Source organism: Candoia aspera, chromosome 8, assembly GCF_035149785.1.
Source record: "Candoia aspera isolate rCanAsp1 chromosome 8, rCanAsp1.hap2, whole genome shotgun sequence".
Classification (NCBI taxonomy): Eukaryota; Metazoa; Chordata; class Lepidosauria; order Squamata; family Boidae; genus Candoia; species Candoia aspera.
Genome location: NC_086160.1, coordinates 75260845 through 75273247, shown reverse-complemented (window position 1 = coordinate 75273247; position 12403 = coordinate 75260845). Strand labels below are relative to the sequence as shown.

Sequence of the window (12403 nt, the reverse complement as noted above, 5' to 3'; positions counted from 1 at the left end):
ATTACAAGAGCCAGTCTGGGGTAGAGCCAAAGATGCTGGACCAGAAAGCGGGAGACTGTGAGTTCTAGTCCTTCTTGGGCCTGGAAACTAGCTGGCTGGTCTTGCCCTTGCCCTTGCCCTTGCCATATCCGCAAGACAGTTGGAACTCGGCATCTCTTTTCTCCCTTGCCCCCTTCCTAGGAGTCTCTTGGTTCGTCCCTGTGGCAGATCTAAAACGGGATCCCCAGGAGGAGGCTGGTGCTGACGCCGGCTTCCTGCCCAGCCCTGCCCCGCTGTGGTCAGCGTCCCCGCCCAGAAGAAAGCCGTGGCGAGAGCCTCTCCGTGAGAAGAACTGGCCGGAGCATCACGGGGGCCTCCAGGTGCGTCTGGCGGCTCCAGCCCAAGATGCTGAGAATGAGCCTCCCCCGGCTTTGGGGGAAATGAAGTTGCAGGTAAAATCCAGGCTTCGCTTCTGGCTTTTGCCCCCCACCCTCCACGTTGGGGATGCTGATGCTGCAGCCCCCAAGGTGATCTGCCGTGTGGGGCACCCGGGGTGAGGCTCTGCTGCTTTCACACTCAGGACAATGCTTCGGCGGGAGTGGGGAAGGGCTGTCACCATCCCCCTGCTCTGGGGGACTCCATTTGTGGAAGGCACTAGAGAGGAGAGACCCCTCCTTGGAGCCAGGCACAGACATGACCTGCACCAGCAGGAAGACGATGGCCTCGGTGCCACCCTTCTGCTCTCTCGGCCCTGCCTGTTTACCTCGGGGCGGGGGGGAGGCGGCAAAGGCTGGGCGCATGGATGCCTCAGGAAGGAGAGCAGCTCTGCCCAGTCCTGCCAAACTTTTGCACGCTCATGGCTTGTGCATGTGTCTGCACGCATATGCATGCATGCATCTTCCTGAGTGTGTCATCCATGACATGTCGACTCTCTCATCAACTACCCAACCCTGTCATCAAATGCCAGTTTGGAATAAAAAGACCCCGCGCTTCTTGCGGCTTCCCGCCTCCTGGACCAAAGGCTGTCCAAGGATCATAAGGACGGGAACGTGCCCTCCTCTTTCCTGCCTCAGGCAGATATCAGCCCCTTCTCCAAGAAGGACCGTGAGCTAATTTGATTTTCCCATGGCTGTCTTGTCTTTTGTTTTGGTTAGAAGCTTTGTTCCACGGGTCCCACGTGCACGCTGCTTTGTCGCGCTCGTTTAAAATATCTGTTCCCTTTTACAAATATGCGGGCACACTTATTCCCCAGTCTGATGTCTTTCCGGTGAGTTGTCCAGCATCAAAGCCTTTCTTAATGAGTCCCGGAGAGAGAAGTCTCTTGAGCTTTGCGGAGGCCTTGTTCTGGGCTTTGCAAAAATCATTCTCTGCCGCCGAGGCACTTTTTCAGGGCTGCTTTAGGTCATCTCCCCAGGACTGAAGTGGTTTTTCCTCCTTTTGCTTCCCCACTTAGGCGTCTCTTGCAATGCATCGTCCTGATTTCATTTCCAGCTCTGGGGAACGTGTGAAACGCCTCAAGCTGCTCATGGAAGAACGAAAGCTGCAGAGCATGCTCCAGGGGGAGAGAGAAGAACTGTTCAATCCCCCTGATGTGAGGAGTTATAGGAATACCAGTGGTCTCTCTAACAGAGGTGCCTTCTTATTCTACACATGGGCCATGCTCCAAAACGCTTGTGGTGTCGATTGGCGCTTTGCTGAAGAAACGAGCGACTGTTGAGTTCAGGGGGGGCAGCAGAAACAGCCTTAGCAGGAGTGGCAAAAAGACCCCCAAAACCTGGCTGCTTCTGCTACGTTAGACTTTTTGCTTATTTAACTTGCTGCTTAAATACAGGTAGCCCTTGTTTAATGACCACAACTGAGACCAGAATTTCGGATGATAAGCAAAGCAGTCATTAAGCAAATCCAACCCAATTTTACAACGGTGGTCATTAAGTAAATCACCGCGCTCATTAAGCAAACCATGTGGTTGTTAAGCGAATCACACGGTTCCCTGTTGATTTTGCTTACTAGTTGATTTTGCCTACCAGAAGCCAGGTGGGAAGGTCAAAAACAGTGATCACGTTGACCACGGGATGCTGCGATGGTCATAAATGCGAACTGGTTGCCAAGCGCCCAAATTGTGATCATGTGACTGTGGGACACTGCTACGGTCATAAAATGTGAGCAGCAGTTGTAAGTCGGTTTTTTCAGCAGCGTCATAAGTCTGAACCATCACTAAATGAATGATCATTAAGTGAGGACTACCTGTAAAGGGAACTGCTTGGTGCATCCTAGGCAACTCCCACATGCGAGTCAGCCCCAGGGAACCCCACCGCAACAATCCGTGCATCCCAGGGAGTGAGGCTCCTCCGGGGTAGGACACCAGGTTCCTTGGGAGAGAAATCAGTGCATAAAGCAGTTTTCTGCAACCAGGTACCCTTCATTTACTTCATGCCCACGAAAGCTGGGGAGGCGGGAACAGTTGCTCAGCACATCTAGAGGTGGAGAACACATACCTACATGCCTTTCATGCTGTTCCCTTTTGGGGGGGAGCATTGTTAACGCAAGGTGTGGAGAAGAGGTAGCAAGGAAAAGAAAATAAAGGCAAATATAAAGGGGAGGGGAGGAAGCATTGTGAGACCTCGTGTACCCCTCTGCCACACACTGATGTCTCCCCACCTTTCTGTACTCACAAGTCATCTTGGCTTCCCCCATGCTCATGCGAAACGCTGCTTCATACATTGCCTTTGGTCCTTGAAAGAGTTGGGGAAGGCCGTAATAAAGCTTTCTTGTACATAGAAAGCTAAAAATCCACCTCACTGTATGGACAGGCAGCTGTCCTCTTGCGGATCAGAATTGGATAAATGTTTTTGTGTGAAAGATGCTTGAAAAGTCACAAATTCAGAACCCCCTTTTTACTTCCTTTTCCTTTTCCCCTTTCTCCCCTTAAGCACTAAGTAGAGAAAATGCTCAGCTCTGCTCCCCTCTTGTTTGAGCAGAAGAAAGCCCATGAAATTTGGCTGCAGACCCTGCTCCAGCCCAAGGGCAGACTGGCCCTGCCTTTCCTTATAAGGAGGCAGGTAACAATTTCGGATTTTAGGCAAGAGTTCCAGACCGACCGACTTCCCTGGCTTGCCCTTTTTTATGCATGGTGATATTTGAGCAGAGTGGGGATGAGGAGGTATGTCTGTCCAGATGACCTTCCAAAGGGCATTCCCACCGATAGTTTAATTCTACCACTTCCTGTTCAAAAAAAAAAACTCTCAAAAGTGCTGTTAGCTCTGCACCTCAAGGACTGTGGGGATAATCCTGCCTGGCTGCCCTGCATGGTGGTTGTTGGCAATGGTGGAGTTTTGTTGGTGTGCCAGTTTGGTTGCTGTGCACTTGCAGCCTCTTAAGCTTCGCTTTGGCTTCCAAGGGGGGCCCAAACGTGCTGGAAGGGGGCCCTGCCCCTCTCCATCAGCGAGGCGCGGCGTCCTTTGCCCCCGCGCTTCCTTGCAAAGGGTGGTGGTTCTCCTAACATCCATCCCCGTAATGCCCTGGGACCTAGGGTGATCGTCTTGCACCAGCAAACTGGGATTGAGTTCCTTGGCAGTCAGGGAAGGCCGCTCTCATCCCATGTGTTCTTCCTTTGTCTAGACTACCGGACAATTCGGAAAAGAGCAATTTCCAAGAATGAAATGGTTGAGCGATCCAAACGGTAAGGGGGTTGGGTTGATTTTGCCTGGAAAATGACTCTCTTGGGTTATGTTCAGAGGGAATAATGGATAAGCATCATAAATAGCACAGACTCGGTTACTTCTACGTTCCTATTAAGGAATTAATGAATTCCTATTAAGACGTACAAGCTGGGAAATGAGGAAAGCCGAGCCGTGCTTCTTCCTGGGTCCTAATTAAGCTGGGGCATCATCTACCAGGCAGTTCTCCTGCACGGACTCTGCTGAGATGGTGCCCCGAACTGGGCCTTTGAACCAGACACTTCATCCTTTGGCATGGCCAGCCAGACGCGCATCAAGCATATGAATAAATCAGAGGCTTTAGAATGGAAATCTGGAGCTTTGGGGACATAAACCCACAATATCTGGAACGCCCGAGGAACTGAGAATGGTTTATGGCAGGAGAAAGGTTTACTGCCAGTTCAACAAAAAACAGGCATCTGGCAATTTGCAAGCAAGGATCTTGCATCGTGGTGGAGTCAGATGGACAATCAGGATCCTGGACAGAAAGAACCAGCAATAGACAAAGCAGTACAAATGTAATCACTGAGGGACATAACCCATACCGAAGTTAAACAAACTGCCCCCCCCCCCGTTTTCTGCAGTTTCTCAGAAAACATAGAAGCAAATCCTCCATATTTTATAACGATTCATGCATTTAACTGGCATAAATGGGGTTTCATAAATGTTATAATTCTGGAGCTTGGAATCTGGGAGCAATTCGCAGGCAGTCTTCTCCATAAGCATAAGGTTAGCCACCTTCTATGTCGTTTCAGTAGTCCCTTCTGTCCCTTTTGACAAGTGCCTTCCAACTATTTCTCTAAGGGAGAGGGTGACCAAGGCCACCCAAGTCAGAATCGACATTTTCCCAGCTCCCGTCACCTGGTTTAATCTCCCAACCCTGGTTCCGCTGGATACTAGCCTGTTGCTCACCTTCAACAGCGGCAGTCCGGCTGCTGCCCCCTCCCTCGATGGGGTTATCAGGTTCGGGGAAATTCCTGGAAAGTAACATCCCATAAAACGGCCACCTTTAGGGGTGGCATCCAGTTCCAGGCTAATGAATCCCGGCTTGATTTCTGCTGCAGCCTTTTGAGTGAGTCAACTGCAGAATTGTGTAGACCAGGGTTTCTCAGCCAGGATTCCGTGGCACCCTCAGGTTCCACGAGAGGTCTCGGGGGGTTCCCTGGGAGATCACGATTCATTTAAAAAATTATTTCAAGTTCGGGCAACTTCCCATTAAAGAGGTAAGTTTCATTCTTTATTTCTAGTTTAAGAACAGTGTTAGTGCATATAGTGTATACAGGCCTACTCATAAAACAAATATGATGATTTTGTAACTTCTGGCCTACATTTGAGCCTGAATCTTTATTATTACCTTAAATATCTTAAATATTTAAGATATTTATCCTAAATATCTTAAATATTTCAGGGGGTCCTCCAGGGCCAAAAGGTCGAGAAGGGCTGATGTAGAAGGTTTTGGGTCCCGAAGCAGGGATTTCTTCTTCCTCTGGCTGGCAATCCTTGTTCGGGGGAAGATCGTAACGTGGGCATTCCTTCTGGGGAGCACGGCAGCCCCAGGAAACTGAGCTGACAGCCGATCTTGAATTTGGGCTGTGACCGTGGCTTTGGCCAAAGGAAGCCACCGCGAGGAGCACCACAAGGATGTTGGCGTGAGGTCTGATTCTGGGCCAGAGAGGCTTCCTTCCTCCCGGCCTCATCTCCACCTGCATCCCCGTGACTCTCCGCTCCCTTAGCCTTGCTAGGATGCAGGGCGGGACCGCTTCCGTCCAAGCCGCCTTCTCACTTTCCCTCTCCTCCGCCAGCATATATGAGCAGCTGCCTGAGGTGCGAAAAAGACGTGAGGAAGAAAAGAGGAGATCCGACTATTCCACCAACCGCCTGAAGGCCCAGCTTTATAAAACGGTGGGTGCCCGCTTCCTTTTCCTCCGGTCGAAGAGGGCCAGAGAGGGATGGTTGGGGCTGGTGGCCGGGGATGCCGCTCAGTTCTGGTGGAAAGGGGGGCCCAAAAGCTGTCGGGCAGGAGGCAGTCTGGGCAAGAAACCACCGGAGAGAAGGGGCAACTGTGAAGTAGTCATGCTAACTTACGCCCAGCTATGCAGGTCCAGGCGTGGTGCGTTGACACCTTATTCGGTTAAAATAAGTGCTTGCTGAGGGCTAGTCCCTTAAGTCCCATGCCCCGGCAGAGCCCAGCCCAGCCCTCCCCTTTGCCTGTCCGATGGCAGCCTGTTCCAGAGGCAGATTCTGCTACTATAAGAGGACACCTTGGCTGTCATCTGACTTGGAAGAAGGATCCAGGAGAAGGTGGGCTGAAAGGGCTCATCCTTCAGCTTGGATGGGAGGACCTGCGAGTCAAGGAGTCATCAGGAAATGGGGTGGTGGGATTCTTCCCTGTTTTTTCCTCTGCTCAGAGACATTAAGCCTTGCTTTTTGGTTGAGCAGGAGGAAAGGGAATGGGTTTTTCATTTTGATTTCTAGAAGCGCAGCACGATAGGTACTGTGATGGTGTTGAGCCTTACGAAGTGCGCTCCTAGAGACAGCAGGTCCCTAGACCTGCTGACTGGGGAATTCTGGGAGTTGACGTCCCCCCATCTTAAACTTGCCAAGGTTGAGAAACGCTGCTTTATTGAAATGAAGGGGACACCAAGGGTAGTGGGGTGTTCAGGACTCTGTACGGTGGGTTAAATTTCCATCTCCCACCTGCCAAAAATCTATCCCCTCCCCGCCCAGAGCTCCTGAATTCTGGGTCCCACGAAGGGAGGAAGAAGGAAATCTATTCTGGAATAGAAGGGGTGCCTTTTTCAGAGATGTGGCCTTGATGTGTGGAACCCCCCACCCAAACACCGATTCTTGGTTGAGGAAGGGCATTATGGCTTATCAGGAATCTGAGATCACAGCTTGGGGGCCACCAGTGAGCTGATCGGTTTCATCAGTCTTGAAGCACCGAGCACCTTAAAACTGGGCCTTGCCCTGTTGGCTGTGGCAGGTGGCTGCAAACCGACCTGCCTGAGAAAAGGGTGATGGCGCGGAGATTACATTCTTGGCGGAGAGCGGCATTATCCCGTAAGGGGCAGGGCTTCCCTAGAGAGCCGGTTTCTCAGGCAGGGCATGAAACAGGCTTGCAATTTTGCCCTTAACGTAAAAGTCCAACCCTGGCCAAATGAAGGTGCATGAAAAGGAAGCCGCCGTTGAGCATGAGCCACTAGGGGGCAGCACAGCAAACGGGATGCAGGGCTGCAATTTGCACGGTGGGGTGTCTCTTCTCTCGTCACTTTTATAAGGGCTCCACCAGGCTGTTTTTCGGGGGGGGGGCTGAAGAACCCCCGGGCTTTCTTAGCAGCTCTCAAACTTATGCGGAGGATATACCTTTGGCTCCTGTGGATACCTGGAACAGTGTGGTCCTCTTTCAGGGTTGCATTGTTAAGCCAAGGGGAAATGAACAAGGCGGGGCTGTTGGGTGGCAGCATGGTATGGAAGCCTCAAGTTTCATGCCTCCCCACAGATGGCCCTGGCTTTCTGGTCCGTTTCCAAGGGCTTTCCTCTGCCACCTCCACCAGCCACTGGGGGCTTTTTCAAGGATCTCCTCTTCCTCCTCCCCTCCCCTTCCCCATGAATCTGGACATCTGTCCTTGCAGGGAGGGAAAGAGAGATGGGAAGGAGCAAAGGGGCTTTCTGGGGCAGGGTGGGGGATGTTCCCAGTCTTAACTGATTCATTCTTTTCTTTACCAACAGAAAATCACCAATCGCGTTTTGGGAAGAAAAGTCCCTTGGGAATGACGCTGAGAACAAACAGCATCCTCCTGGGTTTAATAAACCATAACGCATGTAGAAGGTTTTTAACTCTTTTTTTTCTTGTCTAGGCTAGAGTTTGTGCAGAGAGACTACTCAGGCAGTTTTCCCCTTATGCACCTTGGATTTCCTGACATTAATGCGGGTTCGTGGGCACCCTTCCCAGTCACCAGGTAGCTTCGCTGTTGTGTTTGCAAACCAATGATCGTAGGAAGATTTTTTTTTTCAACCCACAAACAAGGATTTTTCATATTCTGCCTACATTCTCATGGATCAGGGTTATGTAGAATTAATTTATAAACAACTATTAAGTTGGTGGTTTTATGTGTGAAAGTAGCTTTTGTTATTTTTATATAAATATTTGTATTTTGGGTAGTTTGTATCACCAGTAATTGGATTATTGCCCTGTGTGTTTTTATTTATCTGTGGTAGAAAAAAAAATTAAAATCTCTTACAATATCCCTGCTCCTGATACTTCCACTGATCATTTTCTTCAGCTGTTAACTAATATAGGAACAGAGGCCTCCTCAGGAGGTGTCAAAAAAGTCAACACAATGGCCATGACTGTGCAATTGAAGCCCTTCCCATTTTCTTACATGTGTTGAGCATAAAACGAGGGAAGGGCTACAACTGCATGGTCATGGCCCCCATCTTGACTTTTTTAACGCCCCCCTCCCCATGTCCTTTTGTGAGAGAGATTCATACCTTCCAGGAGTGACGCTTAATTAGTCGAGCTGCCACTGGCTTGCCCTGGGTCCCTCTCAAAACGAAATGCTTCCAGGTGAGCTGGGACTACAGCTCCCAGAATTCCAAGCCAGCCTGGCCCAAGACCTTAAGGCAGCGTTTGTCAGCCTTGGCAACTCTAAGCTGTGCGGACTTCAACTCCCAGAGTTTCCCAGCCAGCAAAGTTGAAGTCCACACATCTTAAAGTGGCCAGGGTTGAGGAACCCTGCCTTAAGAGATCTGGAGCTGGCCAGCCGGGGAAGGCAGTTCCGATTCCCCAGGGAAATACTCCCCGTTGCTGCTTTGGCTTGTTCGTCTCTGTCTCTTCCTTCTCCGGCCCGCTCTGTCCTCTTTGCTGCCTGCTTGCAGTTCTGCAGGCGGACTGTTCTTTGAGTCAGAGGGTGTTTCCTCGCAGAGCCCTGAACGCCGGCCAAAGACAGCTGTGATCCTTTGCACACACACCAGCCCTGCTGAAACAGCCCAGAGTGGTTCAGCCAGATGGAATCTCAAATTAGCCGGGGCTGTGCGGTGTCAGCAAAACATGAGAAGGCAGTCGCTGTGCCTGTTGGGTGTGGATTTGAACCAGGGGGGAAAAGCTCCAGAGCAGCCCCTGTCGAGGCCTGGACCTGCGTGCCAGAGATGCATCCCTCCGAAGACCATTCCAGGCTATGGCAGTTCTGACTTCTACCCAAGAAGATTCACATTCCTGCAGATTAAGAACGTTTTTTTAACCATCCGCCTCTTAGAACATAGTATGAAGAAGATGGTTTTTATTGTATCGTTTTATCGTATTTTGACTAATGTTTTATTCCTATTTCATGCAAACCGCCCAGAGTTGCTCTCTGAGTGAGATGGGTGGTGAATAAATTTGATAGATCAATCAATCAATCAATCAAATGTATCTACATGATGCCCCAGAAGTAATGGGGCAGTGAAAAATTGACAGTAAACCAGGAAAAAAAAATGTGTGTCTGTGCAGGAGAGGAGGAGGAGGAGGAGGAGGAGGAGGAGGAGGAGGAGGAGGAGATTACAGTGACTGGTACTCATCTCAGTGACTGCCCCATTACTTTTGGGAACCCATATGTATATGTAGTACTCGCCCTGTATGTACACTTACACACACACATGGAATCCATATGTATGTGTGTATGTTCCATTGTAATAACCAAGAATGTCCATTTCATTGTCATCGTCCATTTTATACTAATGCCAACAGAATCTTCCCTGTGCGGCATAAAAGATCTACTTGGCCTTCTCCTTTGCTTCTGTGGAAGAGAAGAATCCTGGCCTGACTGAATTTAAAAATGGTCTGAGCCAAGCCAAGCATCTGAAGAACTGTTAACGGTGCAGCTCGAGCTGAGCAATCTACCTCTGCTCATCTTCCGGCGGTTAGACGCCTTGAATGAGAGATGATTCATATCCTTTTTAAAAAAAATCTGAAAAGGGAACAGAAGAGAAGCACAATTCATCTTTGGTTTTACAGCCATATCAAGTTAGAAGGTTTTCTTCCCCACTAAGTTAGGCCTCACTCCAAAAACAGGAGAACAGCTGGAAGTGTGACAGTTGCATTAACATGAGCTCCGTTGACTGCCAGGTGCTTGCAGCAAAAAAAAAGTTGGAGTTAATAAGTTGCACTGGCATTTCTCCTTTTCAGGGGGTTTCAACTTCCAGACTGGAATTTCTGATTTCCTACAGTCATCATAAAATCTTGTGGTACGAAAGGAGGATTTTTTTGAAGGTATCAGGAGCTCACTGATGGCACTCAGTAGTTCAACCCTTGAAGTTGCAATGCCTCTCTGTGTTCAGTAACGGCACAACAAAATGATTTTTGGGTGCTGGTCTAGAAAGCTTGTTCAAAAGTGTGAAGTTCTTCCTCATTTAGTGGTTTGTGTGAGGCTTTCCACCAATGTAGCATGGTGGTTTAGTTCTGAAATAAGGGAAGTGGGGGCTAAAATAAAATGATGACTGTGGACTTCATGGAATACTAAAAATGATCTAATTATTACCACTCCGTTATTCAGTTCTTCTAAAGACGCTTGTTCCTGAAACTCCAAACAATTGACAGCTGGGACTTTTTCATATGTCAGCTTGATTCATAGATAATGGTGAGCTGTGATTTTCAAACCAGTTGCTTGGCAGTGCAGCATCTAGCTAGCCTCATTTGGGCTGGGAGGACTGGGACTTGGGTTACTGTCTTGAATACCGGAAAATCTCAGGACCATCAGCTAGATGGGAAAGTTGCAAAAACATTCCAATCAGGGAGACCCCACTTTCATACTGTTACCCAGCAACTGATGTGGATGTTTCCATGAAGTCACCAGGAGTCAAGCTTGACTTGGCAGGAGACCACATTCTGCTGGACAAGCCATAGTTCGCAAGGCAGGCATGTGTTTGTAATGTCAGTTCAGTTAACTGACTGGGCTCCTGCCTCTCTAAGCCAGTGTTTCTCAACCTTGCCTACTTTTAGATGTGTGGACTTCAACTCCCAGAATTCCCCAGCCAGCATGGTTGGCTGGGGAATTCTGGGAGTTGAAGTCCACCCATCTTCCAAGTCCAAGTTGAGAAACACTGCGCTAGTGATTGTACCATACAAAAACTCTACACATGTTATTGTGATTAAAATAAACTAAACATCTTACAAAATTAACAACAAAACAGCCATAGTGTCAATTTAGTACAACATTAATCCAGTCCTTAAAGTTAACATTAAATCTAGCCCCAGCTTCTCATTTTTAGAATATAGAGACACTCCAAAAATTGATAGCACACACACACATCCCGAATCCATGCCTTAAAGTCAGAAAGATGATTTTCTTTCCATTTAAGGAAGATCATCCTCTGGGCCCAGCCTTCCAGATGCATTGACCTCCCGCTGGGTAAGAAAATGGTGCGTTGGATGGATGGAGGGCACCAGCTTGGGGAAGTTGCTGCCTTTGATTTGGAGGACCCCCCCCCCCCAGTGCCACCCTCCAACTTTCAAAACTGACAACTAGCAGCTGTTGTGCACTTCCACAGCCCTGTTGCACAAGTCTGGCACTTTTGGAAACCTACGTTTTATTTTTTGAAAAAGGACTTTCTGACCTCCATGGCTGTGAGCAAAGGACTTTTGTTTGGAGGAAGCTTGGCCCAAGCGGACCTCCACGAAAACAACGTGTTGTGAGGCTTCTGAGAAGATGCTTTATCCTTCCTGCACAGCAAGGAGAAGCAGAACCAGTTATGCAAATGTTGCTATTTGCAAACTTTACTCCGTTGCAGAATTCCACTTTTCAAACCACACCGCTTGGATGCTTTGGCGCAGTATCGGCGATCCTTTCGTGATTCCGCTGCATCGAAAAATGCTGAAAATAGCGTTAGCCGGAGTTCAGAGGCAGGACCGTGCTCCTTTCAAACTGTATGCTGGGAGCACTTGTGCAACACAGTGGGGGACGTGGGATTGCCACTGTTTTGCTTCTTGGGGGGCAGACTGGAGAGTCCCCTAAGCAAGACAGGCAACATTTTGATGCCCAGAGGCCCCATATTATACCACGATTGAGTGATTTGCACTCAAATTTCAGGTCCAGAATGCAGGCTGCAACTTTTCCAGCCCTGCCCTTAGATCTAGTGTTGAATCAGCAACAGCTGGGGACTCTAGAAATTGTAGCCTGGTGGAAAATCCAGGGTATTCCTGGTTCATGGAGGGGAAACAAGGTGGGCCTTTGTGGGTTGGCTTGGCATCGCTCCTTTTAGTGCGCTCTCACAGCGCATACCAGAGAAGGACAGTGTCTTCTGCCTGGTTGCCTGTTTTTCTCGTAACGTAACACATTCCCTAAGCAGCAAGTAGCGTCAGCCTTCTTGAAGGTCTTGGAAAAACGAACATCTCCGGGGCAAACTCGAGGGGGAGGCTGGTCCTGAGCAGGGAGGGGAAGGGTCAGGTGGAAAAGGAAAATGGGAAATGGCTGGTGGGCGGAGGGCAGGGTGGCCGACGGGATCCAGCAGAGGAGCCTCCTTAGGAAGGGCGGGGTTCGTTTCCAGCCCAGCAGGCTGGGGGCCAACAGGTTAGGAGCCAACATGGGGGCAGAGAAATATTGGCCTGCAGAAGTTTGCTGAGCAGGGTGGGGTTTTGGACAAACAGAAGGGGAGGACTGTCTCTCCATCTCCACGCAGGCTCACCGATTTCCGTGAACTGCAAAGTGGAGACCCAGACTGAAAATGAAACACCG

At 49.4% G+C, this 12403-nt stretch overlaps 1 protein-coding gene across 1 annotated transcript in view; it reads left to right on the top strand.

Moving 5' to 3' along the window:
• ALMS1 (ALMS1 centrosome and basal body associated protein) overlaps window positions 1–8024 on the top strand; it is a 59136-nt gene extending 51112 nt beyond the window's left edge. Inside the window, exons 15-19 of the mRNA XM_063310753.1 lie at window positions 181–359; window positions 1433–1610; window positions 3598–3658; window positions 5498–5597; window positions 7425–8024. Coding sequence (XP_063166823.1) covers window positions 181–359; window positions 1433–1610; window positions 3598–3658; window positions 5498–5597; window positions 7425–7469 — 563 coding nt within the window. The 3' untranslated portion in view covers window positions 7470–8024. The remainder of the gene's footprint in view (window positions 1–180; window positions 360–1432; window positions 1611–3597; window positions 3659–5497; window positions 5598–7424) is intronic.
• Window positions 8025–12403: the final 4379 nt, after the last annotated feature.